Genomic DNA, 21,327 nt, shown 5'->3' on the forward strand with positions numbered 1-21,327 from the left:
TATTTCTCTCTACATTGCCCTTTTGATCTTACCAACAGTATATACTCCCACTGCAGTAATTTATCATACAATTTCTCCAGCAATGTGGCATGCATGGGAATTATTCAGGCAAGCATTAGAGCAACTTTGTAGTAATAATCAGGAACCTGTATCATTATCAGACAATTCTTCACAAATTTACCCTTCTTTTCTTGCCCCACCCCTTTTCCCCCTTTCTACTGCTGCTGTCTCAAAACCCCCTAAATTTCACAGAAGAAAAGTGTGTATATTGATTAGCAAGTAAACTTATGAAGCTTTCAGTCTGTTGGAGCAAGAAAAGTAATTTAGAACTTGGGGAGGAGGCTTTCATTTCATGTGCTATCATTGCTTAACATAACTTACTCTTTAAACATGTAATGCTACATTTAAATGCAAAATTGACCTCACACAATATTTATGATATATAACTTTATTGCTAAACTTAATTGTTATTATTTTACTTTACTTAATTATCATCATTTTCTTTATTGACTTTTGGCTCTTTTGCCACATTTTCCTTGATTTCACCTAGAGGCTGTTTCAACAAAAAGTTTTCCATGAAATTTTGATTCTTCCCCCCTTTCAGGATGCTTTGATAATGTGTAAAACAAGTGTCATTACACAGCTTCAACCTGTTGCAATTTTTTTCTGGGTGTGTCTTTTCAACAAACTGTTTAATTTTTTCCCAAATTCTCAACATTATCTTAATCTCACTTGTACTGATTATCCTCATTCCCATGGACAGAAGTTTATGATTCAAATATCTGCTCATGACTTAAAGTATAAAATTCCAATTGTGACTGCTTGTATCTCAAATGGCACGTGATTTAAGATGCTCATGTATCAAGGCACCACTGTATATCTAAATATAACATCTAGTTGTGTTTCAAATTCATTAAAGTGGGAATTGTTTTATTTTTGTCTTTGGATATCTAGTCTTTAACAAAAAACTTACTGATTCATTAATTAATGAAAGATTTGAGTGCTGGTAGAAAAAGCAGTATAGGAAAGGACTTTTATGATTTGATTTACATGTGGCCATGAGGTTTAATTGGAAAAATGCAGGGAAAAAATTTAGGTGAGTCTCCTTTATTTTCCTCCTCATATCTCTGTACGAAAAGTTAAAGTGGTTCCTGCCATCTTCTTCTTGTAGTATTCATCAAATTTCTCATTCTGGGCAACAGTAAAATGGTTCTTCCAGTCACCTGTCATTCCTGAAACAGAGCAAAACAACATTGTTAATCCAGAGAAGAAGAATTTTTTTAAATGGGCATATATTATTAGAATCATTTAATAAATAGGAAGTAGTAGATGCTTTGCTTTTTAAATAATACACAGGGATGCCATTAACTTGATTTATATGAATTACAATAATAACTTAAACTGGGTCATCTAAGTAGGCCACTCAATCAGTGGATTGAGATTCAGGATTAGAGATGGGTGATCTTGGGTCGAAATCTGACCTCAGACACTTCCTAGCTGCATGACTGAGCAAGTCACTTAACCCCTATTGCCTAGCCCTTACCACTCTTCTACCTTGGTATCAATATACTGTACTCATTCTAAGATGGAATGTAAGGCTTTTGTTTAAAAAAAAGCTTAAATGTGTTTAGAATTTTATAGTTCACAAAATGCTTTTCATTGATCTTATTTCATCTTTGAAATCGATTATTCAGGCAGGTTTGGAAAAATCATCTTTTAATGGCTGAGCAAGCTGAGTCTCAAAGACTTATGGTCTCATGTCAGTTATAGGTAGAGTTAGTCTTCTGGTTGAATTTCACTGCTCTTCTGCAGTGTTAGGCTTTCTCTCCACAATATTTAGAGTTAAGGGAATAATTTTAAATAAGTTACAAGTAAGGGTTTGACTTCTAACTGAACATGAACTTCACATACCTTTCCTCATGAATGGGGAAATGGAATGATCCATAATACTTATAGGCATGCTCGTATAGTTCGCCATGGGATTATCCTTCATGATGTCAAAAGAGGTATGATGGATGATCTTATTGAGGATTTCCTCTGATATATCCTTCTCAATAAATTTTAAAATCTTCTGGATTTCTCTCTTTGGGTTCTATGTGAGGAAAAGGCAGTAAAAAAATATAAAATAAGTAGGGCTGTCTAAAAGGCACAGTGTCCTACCATATGTGCAAATGGCCATAGGATTATAGACTTAGAGTCAGAAAAATACTCAGAGGTCATTTTACCAATCCAAGGTCAGGCAAATAACATTAAAAATATGCTTCTGTTTTATCAGTCAAAATTCACATTCTCACCTCTTCCTCCCATATTAAACTGCGAAGACAAACAAAACTCATTGTAAACAAGTATAGTCAATCAAAAAAAACTTTCCACATTGGCCATGTCAAAATTTATTTCATCCTATATTGTGGATTTTTCATCTCTGTATTAGGAAGTGGGTAATGTGTTCCATCATTGGTACTCTGGAATCCTGGCTAGCCATTACACTAAAAGTTCATCACAATAATATTCTATCTTATTGAAAAGTTGTTAATATGCTCCTCATTTTATGGTTAACTTCTCAGCTTCCCATTCTTCTTTCTTCAAAATAGTTATACATATTTTTGTATATTCTTAGAGGCTATTTTGCCCAGGACAAGGCTCTACCTGACTTACCCCTCCTTCTAATTCTCTCTTCCTCTTCTCCCCATTTTCTTCTTCCTCCTTTTCCTATTTCCCATTGATGAAAATTCATTTCTGTACAAAACTGAGTGTGTGTGTCCTTTCTTCTTCTAACCCATTTAATTCCAAGTCAGGTTCAAGTGTTGGTTACTCTTCTCTACCCTGTCCTCCTTGTTTATAGATTTCTACTTGAGTACTCTCATTATGTGAGATAATTTTCCTAACTTTCCTTACTCTCCACACTCCCCAATGTAGTTTTCTTCCCTTCTCTTTCCATTCTTTTCTTAAGATCATCAGAGCATAACAGGACCATTGATAGGCCTTGTCTAATTTAACTCTTTCTATGAATTCTGATGATAAAAGGGTTCAAAGGAGACACACGTACTGTTTCCCCATATTATATGTACTTTTGGCATTTAATCCTTTACAATTGTTCATTCATTTTTACCTTTTAATGGGTGTTCTGGGAGACCTTCTGGAAAAAGATCTGGATTTTTTTTGTGACAGAGAAATCATAGGGGCCAGAGGTCAAAACTTGAGACCTCATTTTGCAAAACACACATTTTTTTTAGTTTTCTGTCTCTCCCCATTCTTCCTCCTGTAAGAGATCCCCAATATTTCTGGTGCAGAATTTCCATTGCTCCTTCCAGAGCTGAGGCATCGGCACAGAATTTCCTGAGCTAGGACTTCTGGACTCTGGAGACCTTTGGCCTCTTGGTCACCTTCTGCTTCCTGTGTGAGCTAGCTTGTGTAAGGTACACTGTTGAATGAGTTACTTATGAAATGAATGAAATACTTATGATTAACATAGTAACTCACTTGTGATTCATATGATAACACTTAAAATTCCTATAAAAATACACAAACTAAGTTTTAACTCAGGTATTATTCTGGGATTGCATTCCTAATCTGGTTACACACAAAGATTCTTACTATAAATTACAATGTCTCATTTCTAAAAATCACACTCTAATATATTTGATTAATCTAATTGATTAAACTATTTACGGTTATGATTTTTATGATTTATGATTAATTTTCTGGTTACACATGTTTTTTCATGTCTGTGTTTGGATTTTAAATTTCTCTGCAGTTCTGGTGTTTTCAACAGGAATGCTTGGAAGACTTCTATTTCATTAAAGACTCATTTTTTCCCCGTTGTAGCATTATACTTAGAATGAAGAATGGATGGGAAGGGCCTCTTACAGAAGGTGGGATTTTAGCTAACACTGGAAAAAAGCTCATGAAGCCAGCAGGTACAGATGAGGAAGAAAGAAATCCCAGGCATTGGACATAGTTGAACTAGACAAATGCCTTGCTGAATCTTTCTGAATATCCCCATCAGGGTTTATCTGGTACATGTTTTAGATGGGATTGGAGTTTTGTGGAAGCAAAAAGAAAAGGAATAAGAATTTATACCATATACTGTGTTAAATACTTTTTTTGGGGTTTAAACAAATATTATGTGTACTCCCTCCTACCACTTTGGTTTCACTTTCCAATCAATAAATATTTATTAAATCCTTTCCTTGTGTCAAGTACTCTTCTCCAGGCTCCACTCTAGACTCTTCAGACTTTTCTTCCATGCCATTCAAGTCTCCACACATAGATATTTCACTTTACCTCTGGACTTCTCACAAGGGAAGTATTCTTTATTTTGGAAACCTATTCTTCCGATTGGCTGGGTCTTTCCAGAACCTCCATTTTAAGAAAATGGCCACCCATGTCTTCCTTTCCAGGTTCTACTCCTGAATCTTTTACTTTATCACTGTAGCATGTCTTGAGCTGTTCAGTTTCCTTTTATGGATTGTTTTGAGCCCCTTAAGGACAGGGACCATTTTCCTGCTAATATTATATTCCCAGTACTTAGCATAGGGACTAGAACAGAGTAAATGCTTAATAAAATGTTTGTTGAGTTGCTAAGGATATAAGAAAAGTCAAAACAATGTTTCTTACCCTCAAAGGATATACATTCTAATGGAAGAGAAAGCATGGAAATAAGTCGACGGGTGCCAGATATATAGAGATTAGATGAAAAGTAATCTTAGCTAACCTAGCAGACTCCAGCAGAAGGGGGGATGGGAAAGCTTTATTGTTGATGGCTGGATGTGACTTTTAGTGGTGAGTACATAGAGAAAAACACTCTGTAAGAAGACTGAAAAGGAAAGAAGGGGCCAGATCATGAAAGACTTTAAATGGCAAACAGAGGACTTGATATTCAATCCTAGAGGTAATAGTCACAGGAATTTAAAGCATAGGGGCATGACATTGGCACCATCACTTGGTTAGCTGAGTGGAGCATAGATGAAAGCTAGTGGGTCAATAAACATTTATTAAGCAACAACTGTGTGTCAGGTGAGGTGTTCAAGGATCCTCAAACTTCACCACTAAAAGTCAGTGTATAAAGGAAAAAAAAAACCTAGGTGATACAGTGGATTGAGAGCCAAGCCTAGAGATAGGAGGTTCTGGGTTCAAATTTGACTTCAGATACTTCTGAGCTTTGCAAACCTGAGCAAGTCACTTAACCCTCATTGTCCAGCCCATATCACTCTCCTGCTTTAGAACCAATATACAGTATTGATTCTAAGACGAAAGGTGAGGATTTTAAAAAGAAGGGAAATAGGCAGTAAACATACTTGTGCTAATATGTGGTCATGAGTATGCATGCCCAAGATCCCTCTTCAGAAGGGAGTTAACATCAACATAACTCAGCTGATGAATAAACATTTCTTGAGCACCTGTCCAGGATGCCTTGGTTGACGTGCATACGAAGATGTGTAAGACACTTGATTGGTCTCAAGGCACTTGAAATCAGATTGGGGAAAGAGGATCTTTATAGAAAACAACAAAGAAAATGAGGACACAGCATCGTGAGGCAGAGTGTGATGCTTCGGGGGGTCAGAAGAAGCTAAACAGAGCGCCAGGGTCCTCTTAGAATATGGGACATGATGTAATAAATACCCAATGAAGTTGCGCATCAGCTGTGGGAAGAGTAGGGGAAAGGGAGAGAGGGAAAGAATGATTCTTGTAACCAAGGAATAATGTTCTAAATTGACTAAATAAGTGAACTTAAATTTCAAAAAAAGAATATAGGATATGAGCCTTTGAGTGGATCTCTGAAGGCAGAGAAAATTGTCAAGAGTAGCAAAGGGAGGGGAGTCAGTAAGGCATAGAAACAGAAATACAGAAGGGTTTTTCAGGGATATTTAGTAGACTAGTTTAGCTAGAGGCATGGATTGGCTCAGAGGAAAAATGAGAAGTTATGTAGGAATTGTGGTATGGCCCAGAAATGTATGGGAGCTCTTGAATGCCAAGGTAAAGGATTAGACTTTAAAATAGCCTTCTAACAGCTGCTAGTGTCACTTAAAATCATATAAATGGAGGCTTAGCCATTCAGAGGCAGCTAGGTGGCTCAGTGGAGAGAACTCTGGGCTTGGATTTAGGAAGAACTGAGTTCAGATTTAGTTTCAGAAACTTCCTAGCTGTGTGAATATGGATGAGTCACTTAACCACTGGTTGCCATTGGAGAAGGAAATGGCAAAGCATTCCAGTTTCTCTGCCAAGAAACCTCATGGGCAGAAGTCCATGCCACAAAGAGTTGGACACAAATGAAATTTGTGTAAGGACAAGGCAATTGGGGTTAAGTGACATACTCAGGGTCACAAACCTAAATATCTAAGTCATATTTGAACCCAGGACCTCCTGTTTCCAGGCTTATGTCTATTTCACTGAGTCACCTAGCTGCTGGTCTTTTTAATTTTTTTTTTTAAACTCTTACCTTCTGTCTTGGAATCAATTGATTCATTATTGATCCCAGCTGCCCCCTGCTGGTCTTTTTAAAATAGATTTTTAATAAAAGAAAAGAATGAATGATAGTGTCACTGTGGCTTTGCAAGCTTTTCATGTTTGAAGTATAGACTATTCTGTCTAGGTAAACAACTTGGTACATTCAGCCCTGATGGAGCTAAATCCACTGGGTTTATGGTTGAGATCAAACCCATTCAAGTATACCTAAACAAAGAAGCCTGGATCAGGTGCCTGAATTTAGTTCAATCCAGTAAGTATTTCTTGTGCCTGGCTCTGGGGCACCAAAGTTGAAATAAGAAAATAATCCCTGCCTTCAGAGAGCTTCATGGGCATTGTCTCTATTTGAAAAGCTTCCTTATCGCTCCACCCCTAGGGTTTCTGGCCTTTCCAACTGCTCTGCAAATGAACTGTCTTTATTTAACATGCTGTCTTCCCCACTCTTCCTCTCCAATTAGAATGGCAGCTCCCTGAAAGCAAGACTTTGCTTGTATTTATTTATTTTTGTTTGTTTGTATTCCCAGAGCTTAGCATAGTGCCCTGCACACAGTAAGTTCTTAATTAATTCCTTAAATTTATTCAAAATTTGGAGAGAAACAAGTAATACAGGATGCAGGACAAGGTGACTATAAGAACTTAGAGATAACTTGGTAACTGAGTAGTAGACCAAGAAAGATTTAACAATGGAAAGCATTTGGCTAAATCACAGTTAAAGAGGAGACGGAATTGATAAGAGAATGAGGTAAAATTATAGAAAGAAAATATTCAACGTATGAGTAATTGGCAAGAAATCTTAAGTATTCCAATCAGAATCCTAACAGATTCTGTTGTATTGGTGGAAATTTTCTTTTCCAGGAAGACAATGTCATAAAAATAGCTGTATAAACTTAAAAGTAATTCATTTCCCTCTAGGAAGAAAAAGAATAGTTTTTTTAAATTTTTTATGGAAAGGCTCTCTTGGGGAAAAAGTTTACTCATTCTGTTTGGCCTTAGGAGGCAGAACTAAGATCAATGGGTAGAAATCGAGGAGAGGCCAATATAGCCCTGATATAGGCAAAGTCTTCCAAACAAATGGACCTTCCTGGGTAGTGGTGAGTTCTTCCTCATCAGATGTTTTTAAGAATATGTTAGATGAACACCTGTCAAGGACATTGCAAAGTGATCCTTGGTCTTTCTGATCTTTGAGATCCTTTTCCTTCCTGTAATTTTTTGATTCTACAACAAGGCTGGTTTGGTACATTTAAGCTGTTACCCACCTCTTTCATGTCTTCATAGAACAGGTAAAGAATTTGGTGTTTGTCTTTTGCTTCCCACCATCCTTTAACATGATCAAACCAGGAACCCCAGAGCACTGGAGGTGAAAGGAAGGAAATTGAAATAGAATGGTCAGCATCAGTTTTGTCAATTGTGGAATGGTGACTCAAATTCTACAACCTGATGGAATAAGCCCTCAATTGTTATTGTTGACTCTACTGACCACTTAAAAGGAAATCATCAACAGGAAATGTGGAATAAGAACATTTAACAAATTCAACTAGGAAACTATCACAAAGATCACAGTAGAGATCATTCTTTGTAACAGAAATAACAATACATATGTAAATAAATGTGTATGTTTCTTCTTACATTGTTTGGTTGTTTCCATTGTGTCTGATTCTTCCTTACCCTAGTTGGGATTTTCGTGACTAAAATACTGGAGTGGTTTGCCATTTCCTTCCCCAACTCATTTTACAGATGAGGAAACTGAGTCAAACAGGGTTAAGTCTCTTGCCCAGGGTCACACACTGGTAAGTGTCTGAGGACAGATTTGAACTCAAGCCTTTCTGATTTCAAACCTAGCATCCTATCCATTGGACCGCCTAGTTGCTCCTTATTCATATATAATATATACATATATAATATGTGTGTATGTACTATGTGTACTTGTATATCTGTATGTATGTGCATGTATCTGTGTTCATTTATACTTAACAAGAGAGGTAACATCACATTATAGATGGAGAGCCAGCATCAGAGTCAGAAAAACGTTTGAGTCCTGTATTTGGCACGTGCCAGAGCAAGTCACTTGACCTTGGTTGCTCTGGATAGCTCTCTAAGACAGTTTTTGTGACAAAGGTGCTGGTCTATATTGGTAGAAGGAATTTCCTGGCAGAAAATTCCCTATATCAGTGAAATCATTGGTCCTGTCTGAATATATATGCATGCACACACACACACACACACACATTTTACTACTTCAAAAAAAATTCCAGGAAATCTATATTTTCAGGCACTAAATGTATTAAAGCTCTCTGTTCTCCAGGAACACTTCATTGGTTCCATCAAGCAGCAATATGCACCAATAAATATACACTCTATTCAGTTTAATCCTCGAATGCAGTTGTGATCTTGCTTGAGTTTCTATTTTCTAAGATAGTGATTAACCATAACCAATCTACCATTTGTTCCCATTTTGTGTTCCTTTTGCTTATGTCTTCCAGTAAATCTTCCACATAGGGTTTACCCAGTGCTGCAGGGTCTCCTCTAGATCTCTTGACACATGGCTGTCCACCAGCTATCTTTCACCTTTGTTACTTGCCTAGAAGGTGACCTGAGGCTTTCAAGTACTATAACAGCAGGGTGAAAGCTCTGGTAGGATCTACCATGCTGCAAAGTATTCAAGTGTGATTCCTGCTTCTAGTCAACCAGCAACAGGTTGAGGATTTCCACCCCTGACCTTCTCATCTTCTTTAGGTAAATAACTTTGAAGAGGTTCGATGCAGTTTCATCTATGAAGTTGCAGCATTTTGTGCTGGAGCAAGAAGAGAGGAAGACGGGCACTGAATGGGAATTCATCAGCTTTTTTCTGGTCATATGTCCCTGAACAAGTTCTCAATTCCTACCTCCTTGACCCAAATAGTGGAGCAGTACAGTAGTTATACCAAGGCAAATGGTCTAGAGATAAGAAGTTAGAATTATGGAACTTAATTAATAAAAGTAAAATAGTATTAAAACCATATCTTCAGCAGTAGTATACAATTATTAAGAGTTCAAATATTTCACTTGATGTCTAACATTTCAATTTTTTATTCCTGGCTTTTTTGGTCAAAAATTGGTTGAGAACTTGTGTTTACATGCCAAAATAAAGGTAGAAATGACAACTAGTAAAATACCTTTATTAAAAATATTAAAATATTCCATTTCCTGAATCACCCTGAGAATGGTGGAAAAATATAAATTCATCACCAATGACCTATATAGAGATTTCTCTACCAGTCAGACCACACTCTTGACAGTCCTTTGTATTCATTCTTACTTTTGTGTCCTTGACTATATTATTTCTACTTATAGTACTATAGGGGCAAGCAGAGTGATACAGTGGAAAGATGGATGAGTGTAGTCTGTATTTTAGGAAGAATTTTCAAAATCAGTGAGATAATAAATCCATTGGCACATATACTCAGGGGTTGAGCACAAGCTTTTTACATTATGCCAGGCTAATATCTTCTTTGTTATTTGATCCTTCCAACAACTGAGATAGGTATAACAAATATGATCCTAGTTTTATAGATTAAGAAATTGAGGTTCAGTGAGGTTAAATGATTTGCCAAGGCCATATAGTTGTTACTAGTTTTAGAAGTATTAAGACTTCCATTAACTATGAAAATACTGGCTTCATATATTCTAGGTGATGATGTGTATACAGTAAGTTCTCAGTCATTGTTCTTGACCATAAAATAGTTTGGGGAAAGAATTTATAAGTAATTTTGATTCTACTCTGATAGTTTGTGGCATCAGATTTTTGAGGAAATCTATTTGTATTAATGAAAATGCCAGGTGATTGGTGAATCAGGTGGCCACAGATCAGATTTCACTCACCTCTTCCATTCAGGAAAGTATCTATGTACTCTTCAAAGGTACCAGGTTCAGGTACAAATTTATTCATTCTTGAAAAATGGTAATAAGATACTAAGCAATCTTTTGCATTTCTTGCCATGTAGATTATCTGCAATGGATACAGAAGTAGGTGAAACCAATGAAATGCAGTGAAAAAGAAAATAAGAGAACAATATTTTTTGCTTTTAATTAGGAATTATTAAAAATACTCATTTTAAAATTCATTTTTCATTTTATTTCAGTTCTTAATCCTCTGCCATCCTCATTGAGAAAATAAAAAAAAAACCCATTACAAACATTTAGAGATAAGCAAAATTAATTCTTGCTTTAACCATGTCCAAAAATGTCTCATTATTTACTCTGAGTTTATGACCTCTCTGTCTGTAGGCAGGTATCATGTTAAATTATGAATCTTTTGGAATTATGTGCAGTCATTTTGCTAATTAAATACTTAGAAGTTATTTCATGAAATATTCTCCTGGTTCTGCCCACTTCTTTGTGCATTGATTCATACACATCTTCCTAAATTTCTCTGAAATCATCCTCATAATAATTTCTTATAGGAGGCAGCTGGGGTGCTCACATCTAGAGATGGGAGGTCCCAGGTTCAAATCTGGCCTCAAACATTTCTAGCTGTGTTACTCAGGCCAAGTCACTTACCCCTCATTGCCTGGCCCTTACCGCTCTTTTGCCTTGGAACCAATACAGAGTATTGATTCTAAAATTGAAGGGGAGGGTTTTAAAAAATAATTTCTTACAGCACAATAGTATTCTGTAACATTCATATATCTATTTTCCCATATTCCTCTGACAACATTCTCTTAGTATTCTTCTTCCATCAATTTCAAGGGTTTGAAGTTGTAACTCAGTTTTAATTTTCATTTCTCTAAATATTAGTGATTTAGAATTTTTTGGTGTAGTTATTGATAGCTTATATTTATTCCTCTGAAGACTTCCTTTTCAAACCCTTTGACTATTAATTGGTAATGACTCTTATTCTTATGTTAGCCTAAATTTCTTATATGTAGCATATAAATAAATCCTTTATCAGAGAAACTTTCTATAAACATTTCCCTCAAAATTTGCCATTCACTTATGAATTTGGCTGCATTAGTATTGTTTGCACAACCTTTAAAAATATGGAAACAAAATTATTCATTTTACTTCCTTTGAACCTCTCTTTAGCTTTTCTGGCCATGAACTCTTTTACTAACCAAAGATTTGATAGGCATCTGTGCTCCTCTAATTTGTTTATAATGCCAAAATTTGTGTCAAAATCATATATCTATTTGGAGCTCCTATCCTGTTGTATGGTTTGAGACATTGATTTATACCTAGTTTCTGATGGACTACTTTCCATTTTTACTAATAGATTTTGATTGTGAGTTCTTGCTCAGATATGTGGGATTTTTGTTTATCAAACAATCCTATGTTCATTTGTATAAACTTATATATATATACATACATGTACACACATTTATATATCGATATGGATATCCATCCATCTATATGTGTGAATCTTAAAACTGCTCAGACTCTACCTTAGAGTGTTTGGTTAAGGCTATTCCCCATTTAAACAATGAAGGTACTTGATCAGGAATGTATTGGGAACTTTAACATTACTCCACCCATACTTAGACAGTGCCTTAGGGGAAGATAAAGTTGTAAAACTCCTTACTGAACAATGAAAAAGTACTTAACTCATACTTATAGTGAGGCAAAAACCTTAAGCTAGGTCTATTTTTAGATCTAATGCAAAAGGGTGCTAAGTACCTATGAAGGTTAAATTAATCACTAAAAGGTCAAGCAACTTACAAAGGGCAAGCTTAGCAAGAGGTGTGAAGTTTTAGTCTACTCAGGGAAGATGATTAACAAAAGAAGATGTGAATTAAGAATGGTCAGTCCTGTGGAAAATGTCTACTGTGATTGGTAGATGTGAAAATTTAGGGGAGGTGACATAAGAGAAAATTCTCTTTAAAAGGAGCTGGCTCTCTCAACTTAGAGGTAGTTGGAGCCCACACTAGTTGGAGTAGCTGGGCCTCTGAACTTAGTTGAGTTTGGAAGCTGAATTGGAGGGTCTCTCTGAACACTAGAGTTTTGCTTGGGACAAATCTTGTGGTGAGTGGATAAAAGACTCACTAGTATCTCTTAAGGCCTAGGCCAATTGGCCTAGGCCCTTCCTACTATAAACTCATCTCTCTACTCTTTTTCTTCCCTTAATTCTTTCATTTATATTAATTAAAAATCTCCATAAAACCCTGCTGACGGGTATTTTTCATATTTGGGAATTTTCCCATAGCGACTACTTATTTTTTCTTTAAGTCAAGACACTAAAAATTATCTTTACCAGTATGGCCAAAACCTTACAGTTTGGCCATTTACACATTTTTGCGGTCACACATGTATGTCCCTATATGGGTATACATACATGTACACATTTATTTATACACAGATACTTCTAATCTGTTCCATTCTTCAGTCTTACTATTCCTTATTCAGTGTCAAATTATCTTAATAATTATTGATTTGTAGTGTACTTTGAATTTGAGTTCTGTACCACCATTCCCCCTTCTTTTCCACATTTTAAAATTAACTATTAATATTCTTGACCTTTTGTTCTTCCTCCTGATGAATTTTGTTATTGTTTTTTCTTGTTCTATAAAGTATTTAATTTAGTGGTTTTATTGGCATGGCAGTAAGTAAGAGCATTAATTTAATTAGCATGGTCATTATTGTTATATTCATTTACACTTAGCAATTATTTTTCTGGTTATAAGATTTAGCTTTATTTTTATGATAAATTTTTTTTGTAACTGTGTTTATATACTTTCTATGTGTCTTAGCAGTTAAATTCCCAAGTATTTTGCATTATCTTTATTTATTTTAAATGAAATTTTTCTTCTATTTTTTTCCTATTGGGTTTTATTGGAAATATACTAAAATAATAATGATTTTGGTGGGCTTATTTTATACCCTGAAATTATGATGAATTTGTAAATTGTTTCAATTATTGAAAAGTAATGGTAATTTGGAATTGGGAATTGGGAAACTAAGTTTCAAATCTTAGCTTATACCCCAATTTTGAGGTCTTCCTCCCTATGCTGTTTTTCTTCTTGTCTTTTTTGGTTCAGATCTTCCCATAACCCACTCACATTTATATAATGTGAATCTGTCTTTTTTATGCAATGTGGATTAGAGAAAAATCACACTAGGTTTCATCTAAGAATGGCTACTTACTACTTATGATCTTAGCAAGTCACTTCACCTTTCTCTCAGCTTGAGAGAGATCCAAGGATTAAAGTAGATGAACTCTTATGGTACAATATAGGATGAGAAAATTTTAATCTTGATAACTATAAACACATGTATTTCTAGCTGTTTATATCATACTCATTGGTAGCAAACTAACAATAATAGCTGATATTTATGACTATTACCTCATTCAACTCTCATAATAACATCATGAATTAAGTACTTGGAATATTAGTAGTATTATCTCAAATTTACTGATGAAAAAGCTGAAAATCAGAGAAATTTTGTGCCTTTCTTATGTTCATACAGCTAACTAGTGTTGTTATTTGTATCCAGGTCTTATTCTATGTCCAATACTGTTTCAACTTCCTCTTTAAATTATAAGGGTAACCACTGATAAATGGTTAAAGGATATCAAGAGGCAGTTCTCAAGGTAACAAGTTGAAACTCCTAATAAAGGCCATATGAGGAAATGTTTCAAATAATTAATACTGAGATGAATGCAAATTGAAGCAACTCTGAGATTCCTTCTCATCCATCAGAATGGTGAGGTTAGCAAAAAAGTGACAATTGTTGGAGAGGCTGTGGAAAAAGAGGCATATTATAATGTACTATTGAAGAAACTTTGAATAACTACCTCTATTTTGGAAGAAATCAAAACTATTCCCCAGAGTTACTAAGAATGCATCCCTTTTGACCTTGGGATACCATTACTAGGCTATACTTCAAGGAAACTGGTGAAAGAGAAAAAGGTCTCATTTATGCAAAAAATATTGATAACAGTTCTTTTCTGGTACTGGAAACTAACAGCATGTTCAACAGTTGAGGAATGTTTGAACAAAGTATGTCTGAATACTACTGGATAATAATAACCCTTAAGAAATGATGATATGGATAGTCAGAGAAAGATCATGTTTCCAGAGGATCAGTGATGAAGGTTATTGCCTATTTCCTGTCACATTTGTGATGGCCTAATAATGCAGAATGAGATACATATTTTTGAAAATAGCCAATATGAGAATTTGTTTTGCTTAACTATACATATTTGTTATAAGGCTTGTATTTTATTTTTTCTTTTTCCTAATGAGGAATAGAGGTAGGAGAGAGAGAAAAATGTGCTTGATCTTTGAATAAAATTTAAAAAATTAAATTAAATAACATCAAAACCTCTTCATGTCTTAATTTTGAAGAAGCTAGTACAATTATTCATTAAGGCCTATATACAAGTCAAGAGATAAACTTGGTCTAGTTATTTTATTGGTATAGAATTTTCAGATGAAGAAATTCCCCCTACCTTTGTAGGCTACCACCTTCTCTTGTTATTTTAGTTTTAGAGAATTGCCTGATGTACTAATAGGTCAAGTTACTTGTGTAGGGTCCCAAAGGTTATTTATGTCTGAGGCAGGATTTGAATTCTGGCTTTCTGGACTTTGAAGCTGACTTTCTAATGACTACACTACAACATCTGTCCATTTGTGAGCAAATGTTTCTAAATTTCATAGTATTTGTCAGTAAATAATCCTTCTTCCTCCACACTCATCTTTTGAATTTTTTCTATACATAAAGCTGAAAAAAATTAAAAATAAAATAAAGTGGGAACCTCACCCAAAGATAGCCAATGAGAGAAGATATGAACTCATTTCTTAGTACTCAGAATGATAAATGTGTATGTATTTCTTGGTATTTTGAAGGTACTATCCAATCTACTAGATATTTCTTTTTTTTTAACCATTGTCTTCAGTCTTAGAATCTATATTGTGTATTGGTTCTAAGGCAGAAGAGTGGTAAAGAATAGGCAATGGGGGTTAAGTGACTTTCCCAGGTTCACATGGCTAGGAAGTGTCTGAAGTTAGAATTGAAACCAGGACCTCTCATCTCTAGAACTGGCTCTCAATCCCCTGGGCTACCTAGCTGTTCCCTAAGATACTTCTTTAAAAAAAGAATTTCTGTCTGAATGTCTGAATTGCTTTTCTCTAGAATACAAATTATTGCTACATAAGTGAGATTTGAACTTCTGGGTGATCTTACCTTTGAATTTTGTTTCCAGAAGGATGGTGGTACCAGCTGGACAGGTAGATGGGTTTTCAGTGTCCTTGGAGAAGGCATGTTTATAGCTAGATCAAAACCTGGAAAATAATGTATTGCCATTTAAAAGTCATTCAGATTCCCTCTGCTAGATAGTTTTTGTGTTACTGTTACATAGATATTTCAAAGAAATTTTACTGTACATAAAATGATAATTTTTTACTATCCTGTTCTCTTTTCTGAATTAATAATAGCAACAATAACTAGCATTTATAGTGCAGTAAGGTTTGCAAAGCACTTTACATATATTAACTCATGTGATATGAAGTTGATTTACTGTCAGTAGTGGTACAGATAGTTCTCCAGGATAACATTTGAAATGTGACTCTTTACACATCATTTGAGAAATACTTGACTATCCATTGTGCTTATATACACCTGACATGGGGAATAAAGAGAGGGTACCAGAAGAGAAGAGTCCTGTACTTTTAGAGGAAGGAGGATGTTTGTGGGATCTCAGTAGCTCTAGTCCATTATATGGGTGCATTGCTTTGCCTTGGGTGCCCTAGTTGTTCAGTGGTTTTGAAAATGACCAGAAATCTATGTGACTACAAGATTTATGAATTTAATGACAATTACTTGAAATTAATTTCCATTATAATTGCTAAGAGATTGAAATCTGTTAGCATGACATCTGAGAGGAGAAAATGATATAATCAATGTTGGTAGTGGGCAACTAATTAGGATCTTTAGGCTAGTTCAAGACCTCTTACTTCCCAATAAAGCAAAACTTTTTTTTGTAAACTAGGAATCTTGGGTGGGTCATATATGACCTAGAGAGAGCCTCCTGGATGAGATGATTTTGGCTTTTATACTTAAGATACTCTCTATTTTCTAAACCTATACTGACATATATCTACATATGCATGTAAACATATATGGGAGCTTACATGTACATACATATGTACATACACACATGAAGGCATATGCATCACTCTCCAGGTGATCCTTTAAGTAAAAGTTGTAGGACATAAACTGTATGGGGTACAGTAGGAAGACCACTATTTTCTAAATCATGATTATTATTTCTTCATCCCACCTGGTTGCCATATTATTGATGAAATGGTAATTGTAAATGTACTCTAATTCATAAAAGGATGTTTGAGGACTTCCAGAACTAGTGCATAACTTTGAGTTACTTTCTTAAAGTAAAAATCTGCGATTATCAGTAGAGTAGGGGTAAACAAAGAACTGCAACAGAATAGATATGGGTTTTTCCAGTTATAGGTTGCAAGTGTCAGGCATATACCTTCTTCTCCTCCCTTTTGTAAAAATGGGAGTGAGATAAAAGAGAAGAAAAATGTAAAAGGACCAGGCATTTAGCAATCATAACTGAACATAAATGGAACAAACACACCAGCAAAAAGTAAAATAGAAAATAGAACCCATTAATGGCTTACAAAAACACCTTATCTTCTCTCTTAGAATCAATACTAAGTATCAGTTATAAGGCAGAAGAGTGGTAAAGTTTAGACAACTGGGGTTAAGTGATTTGTTCAGGATCACATAGCAATTAATGGCTTTTTAGTGAGTATCTTTCTAACCTATGGTAAAGAAGAGGACTATACTGACCATAGGCACATGTTTTTAAGATAGGAGGCTGATAGTTGTGGAAAGAGTTCTCCTTTAGAAGAAGCTAAAAGGTTCAGGATCAATCAGATTTTAGTTGAGCAAACTTACCAGAAATAAAGGGTGGAGGCATAATCCACTCAATAAAAGGCTGCCTATCAAAGGTGTTAGCTCGTTGGCACTTCTTTACATTCCCATCATTCTGTATCATGTCCACAATCTCTTGTGTCCATGTTGTACCTGAAAGGATTTGCAATAACTGCTCTTTAGTTTACATAATTAAAATGTATTTTAATCCTACAAAATTCATTTATTTATTCAACAAATGAAAATACTTGTTATTTGTAAGGCAACATCTGAGATGTTGTGAAGTTAAAGATTCAGTCAGTTCATTTAATAAACCATCTTCAGAACCCTTTATGTCTTAAGCACTGTGGTAGGCTCTGGGGGAGATACAATATTTTAGTAAGAAGCTCATAGTCTATTGGGAGGATTAAAAAAACAAAGATAAATAATACAAAGTAATGAAAAGTATTTTGGAAAACTGCAAAATAAATTGTTTTGTGAGGTCTGAAAGGAGATGGCCATTACCAGCTTGGTGGGAGAGGGGCCAGGTTTGTTCAGGAAATGTTTCATAGCAACATTGGAGTTGGATTTTAAAGAATGGGTAAAAATTAAATCTTTAAAGAGGTGAACATGCATATTTCAGGTATGAGAATAAACTAACAAATCCAGAGAAGCAGGAAGATATACAGCACATTTGGTGAAAAGATTGTTGAAGCATTGACTGTGGGGAGACATGAAGTAAGAATTCCTGATCTTCAAGGAGCTTAGGAGGATATCTATCTTTCTCAGGGAGGATCACATGAAAAATACCTGACAGAAGACTTCTCTAAAATGAGGAATGAAAGACAATACAGTAATATGATGTGTGTTCTGCAAAGTGCTTTACATACATTAGAGGCAGCTGTGACTTATTAGGTATAGAACTGGTCTGGGTGCCAGGAATATCTAGGTGGAAATCTCATCTCTGACACTAACTTTATTGCTCTCTAAAAGGACAGCATATAAGAGGATGTTGGTCCTCTGTTAGCAGCCTTTTCCTTTTAGCGAAGATAATGAAGACAGTAGTAATGTCTGACTTGTATCCAACTTCTTTCTACTCACAGAACTTTCATCTTAGATCAGGTCTCCCTCAGCTCCCAAATAGAACATTTTAAAGGCCAGTAATTTGGGTTCCTTGCCTAAAATCCCTCCCTAATAAGATACATTTTCCCCATTGCTGCCAAAATAATTTTGTGTTTGCAGTAATCTGACCATGTGATTCTCCTACTCATTGAGTTCCAGTGGCTTCCTGTTGCCTCTTGGATAAAATATAAACTCTTTGTTTGGCCTTTAAACCCTACAGAACTTGAACCCAATCTCATTTTCCTTCTCATTAGACAGTGTACTCTCACTGGTACTGCATGAGCCAAACAAACTGGCATCCTTTCAGTTCTTTACATGTTATATTCCATCATGCTATACATGCCCTCCTAAAATCTACATGACTGAGACCGTTAACATTTAGCTTAAGCTCAATAATGTTCATAATGTCCTATCTTACCCACTAAATGCTAGTGTCTTCCCTCTCTGTGAAAGGCCAGATACCATAGTGCAAGCATAACAGTATCCAGACAGCCACAAAGGAGCAAACATCCCTTTCTAATTCCTCCTAAACATAATTCATTAGGAGTAGGGGTAATAGAAGATTGTATCCAAGCTAGACTGATTCCAGACACTTTATTTTATTACAGTTCATTCTGGAAAATATAACACAATTATCTTATACTAGAGCACTGGGTTAATGTCAGTTCCAAAGTTTAACAGGCAAAATTGCAAATACAACCCTTTTGCCTTCTCCTTCTTCATCTTAACTTCCACTCCCTTTCTCCTATTGTTCCTTGGGGTGAAATTATTTCTCTCTATCCTTCTATTTAATAACTGTCCTATTTCCTTAATTAAGAAGAGCTTGATTAAACTTCCTAATGTGTATTAGAAGGAAACAAACTCTTAGGTTTGGTGGAGGTGAGAAAAGTTAGGGTACTATTCGCCATTTTGCTAGGGGCTAGCTCTGTAATGAAAAATGAAAATGAATTTGAACATGAACATGAAAATCAATTAAAAGGCTACTCATATTTGCCCTGATAAAGCAAGATTTATCTCCATTACTTTGATTTCCATATACTTACCTGATTTTGCATAAGTTGCAATGAGTAGATCATCAGGCTTGGCTTGGAAGTTCCAAATCTTGTCCCAATCATTATATATAGTCTTGGTCAGGAGAATCCCATTAATTTCTTTGGTTTCTGGTACTAGAGACTCGTTTAGATTGAGATCATTCATCTTCTCAAGAGACATTGTATGATGGTACTGGAACTTACTAACTGCTTAAAGAAAATGTGCCTCTTGGTTATTTTTTCATAGTCAGTTATAAAAATCCCTTACTGTTTCTGTTTAAAAAATTAATTTCTTACATTAAAATTCCCAAGTATCTCCTACCTTCCCTTCTCTCCCCACACTAGAGAAGTCCTCACTTAACTGAAAGATATATGTATATATAAAACTGACTTGCTTATTTCTTTTTATCAGTTCTTTCTCTGGAGGTGGATATATACAAGTCATTTTTCAAATAATATTTCTGTTTCTGTATATAATGTTCTCTTGGTTCTGCTTTATGAAGAATGAAATAAGCAAATATTAGTAAGTTAGATGGCTTTTGGCTTCAAGGAGCTTATATTTTAGTACATGAAGACATCATAAATAATAGAATTGTGTTCTGGCAGGAGTTTTTTGGACAAGAAAGTCATAGTAGAAGTAATTGGAGAACTAGGACAACTGACCAACACATCATGTGAAAAGGAATTCTTTTCACCAGACAACTGAGAGGCATACTGGCTTAACGGAATGAAAATTGATTAGAATAGTTTTAATTCTTGCTCTGCTATTATTTATTTGTTTGGCAAATCATGTCTCTCTGAACCTTAGCTTCCTCTTTTGTAAAAAGGGTGAGTTAAATTATATAGTTTTTAATATTCCTTCTAACCATATAATTTGTGATCTTATGAATTAATACTCCCTCTTATCAGATAGTCATTGTCCCCTTGGTGGAGCTCAGAAGACTTTAGAATTCAGTAATTACTTTCAAAGAAGCCACATGCTATAGTAAATAGAAATGTGGTCTTAGAAAGTAAGGAACAAGTCTTGTCTATAACACACATTGACTATGTAACACTGGGCAAGTCACTTAACCTCTCAAAGATCTCAGTAACTCAATAAGACTATGAGTCATAAATAAGATGCCTGCCTGCACTGGTGGAAGGAATGTCCTCCTTGGGAATTCCCTATACCAACATCGTAATTTCAGTGTCTTACTATTTTAGTATAAAGAACTGCCTATGAGCTTTGAGACTCTGCTAGCTCAGTGGTTCTTATCCAGGGTCTGTGAGATTTTCTTAATTTAAATATTCTGACAACTACATTTCAATACAATTGATTTCCTTCATAATCCTATGCATTATATTTGTGTTTCAAAATATAATTCAAAAAGAGGTCCATAGGCTTCTCCTGTCTTCCAAAGGAGTCCTTGACACAAAACAGTTAAGAACTCCTGATCTATAGGATGACATCCCTGTTACTTTCATTGTCAAGAAGTAAAATTATAGCCCTCACTGCTAATCATGTTCATAAAATATTTCTATATTAGTGACTTGAGTTTACAAATTTTGGTAGATCATTGGTCACTAGTAGGGAAACTGGAGATTACACCAAACTGAATTAGCATTTTATGATAATTGAAATGGTCCAATCGCATTAGGCTAAAAATGCTAAACTTATTTATATAGTATCATGAAAAACTGAGTTAAGCAGAGGTTCTTAAGCTGAGATCTATGAAATTATTTAAAAATATATTATGAGGGGGCAGCTGGGAAGCTCAGTGGATTGAGAGTCAGACCTAGAGATGAGAGGTCCTAGGTTCAAATCTGGCCTCAGACACTTCCTAGATGTGTGATGCTGGGCTTAATCTTCATTGCCTAGCCC

General features: G+C 35.2%; 1 protein-coding gene across 1 annotated transcript; it reads right to left on the bottom strand.

Moving 5' to 3' along the window:
- Positions 1–944: 944 nt before the first annotated feature.
- LOC100019653 (sulfotransferase 1C1-like) lies at positions 945–19,647 on the bottom strand. Its single transcript, XM_001372396.4, has 7 exons — positions 19,479–19,647; positions 17,359–17,487; positions 15,622–15,719; positions 10,324–10,450; positions 7,722–7,816; positions 1,912–2,092; positions 945–1,232 (listed from the first exon to the last, which is right to left on the bottom strand). Exons 1-7 carry the CDS (start codon positions 19,645–19,647, stop codon positions 1,120–1,122), a joined length of 912 nt encoding a protein of 303 aa, XP_001372433.1. The 3' UTR covers positions 945–1,119.
- Positions 19,648–21,327: the final 1,680 nt, after the last annotated feature.

The sequence above is a fragment of the Monodelphis domestica genome, chromosome 8 (genome assembly GCF_027887165.1).
Source record: "Monodelphis domestica isolate mMonDom1 chromosome 8, mMonDom1.pri, whole genome shotgun sequence".
Lineage (NCBI taxonomy): Eukaryota > Metazoa > Chordata > Mammalia > Didelphimorphia > Didelphidae > Monodelphis > Monodelphis domestica.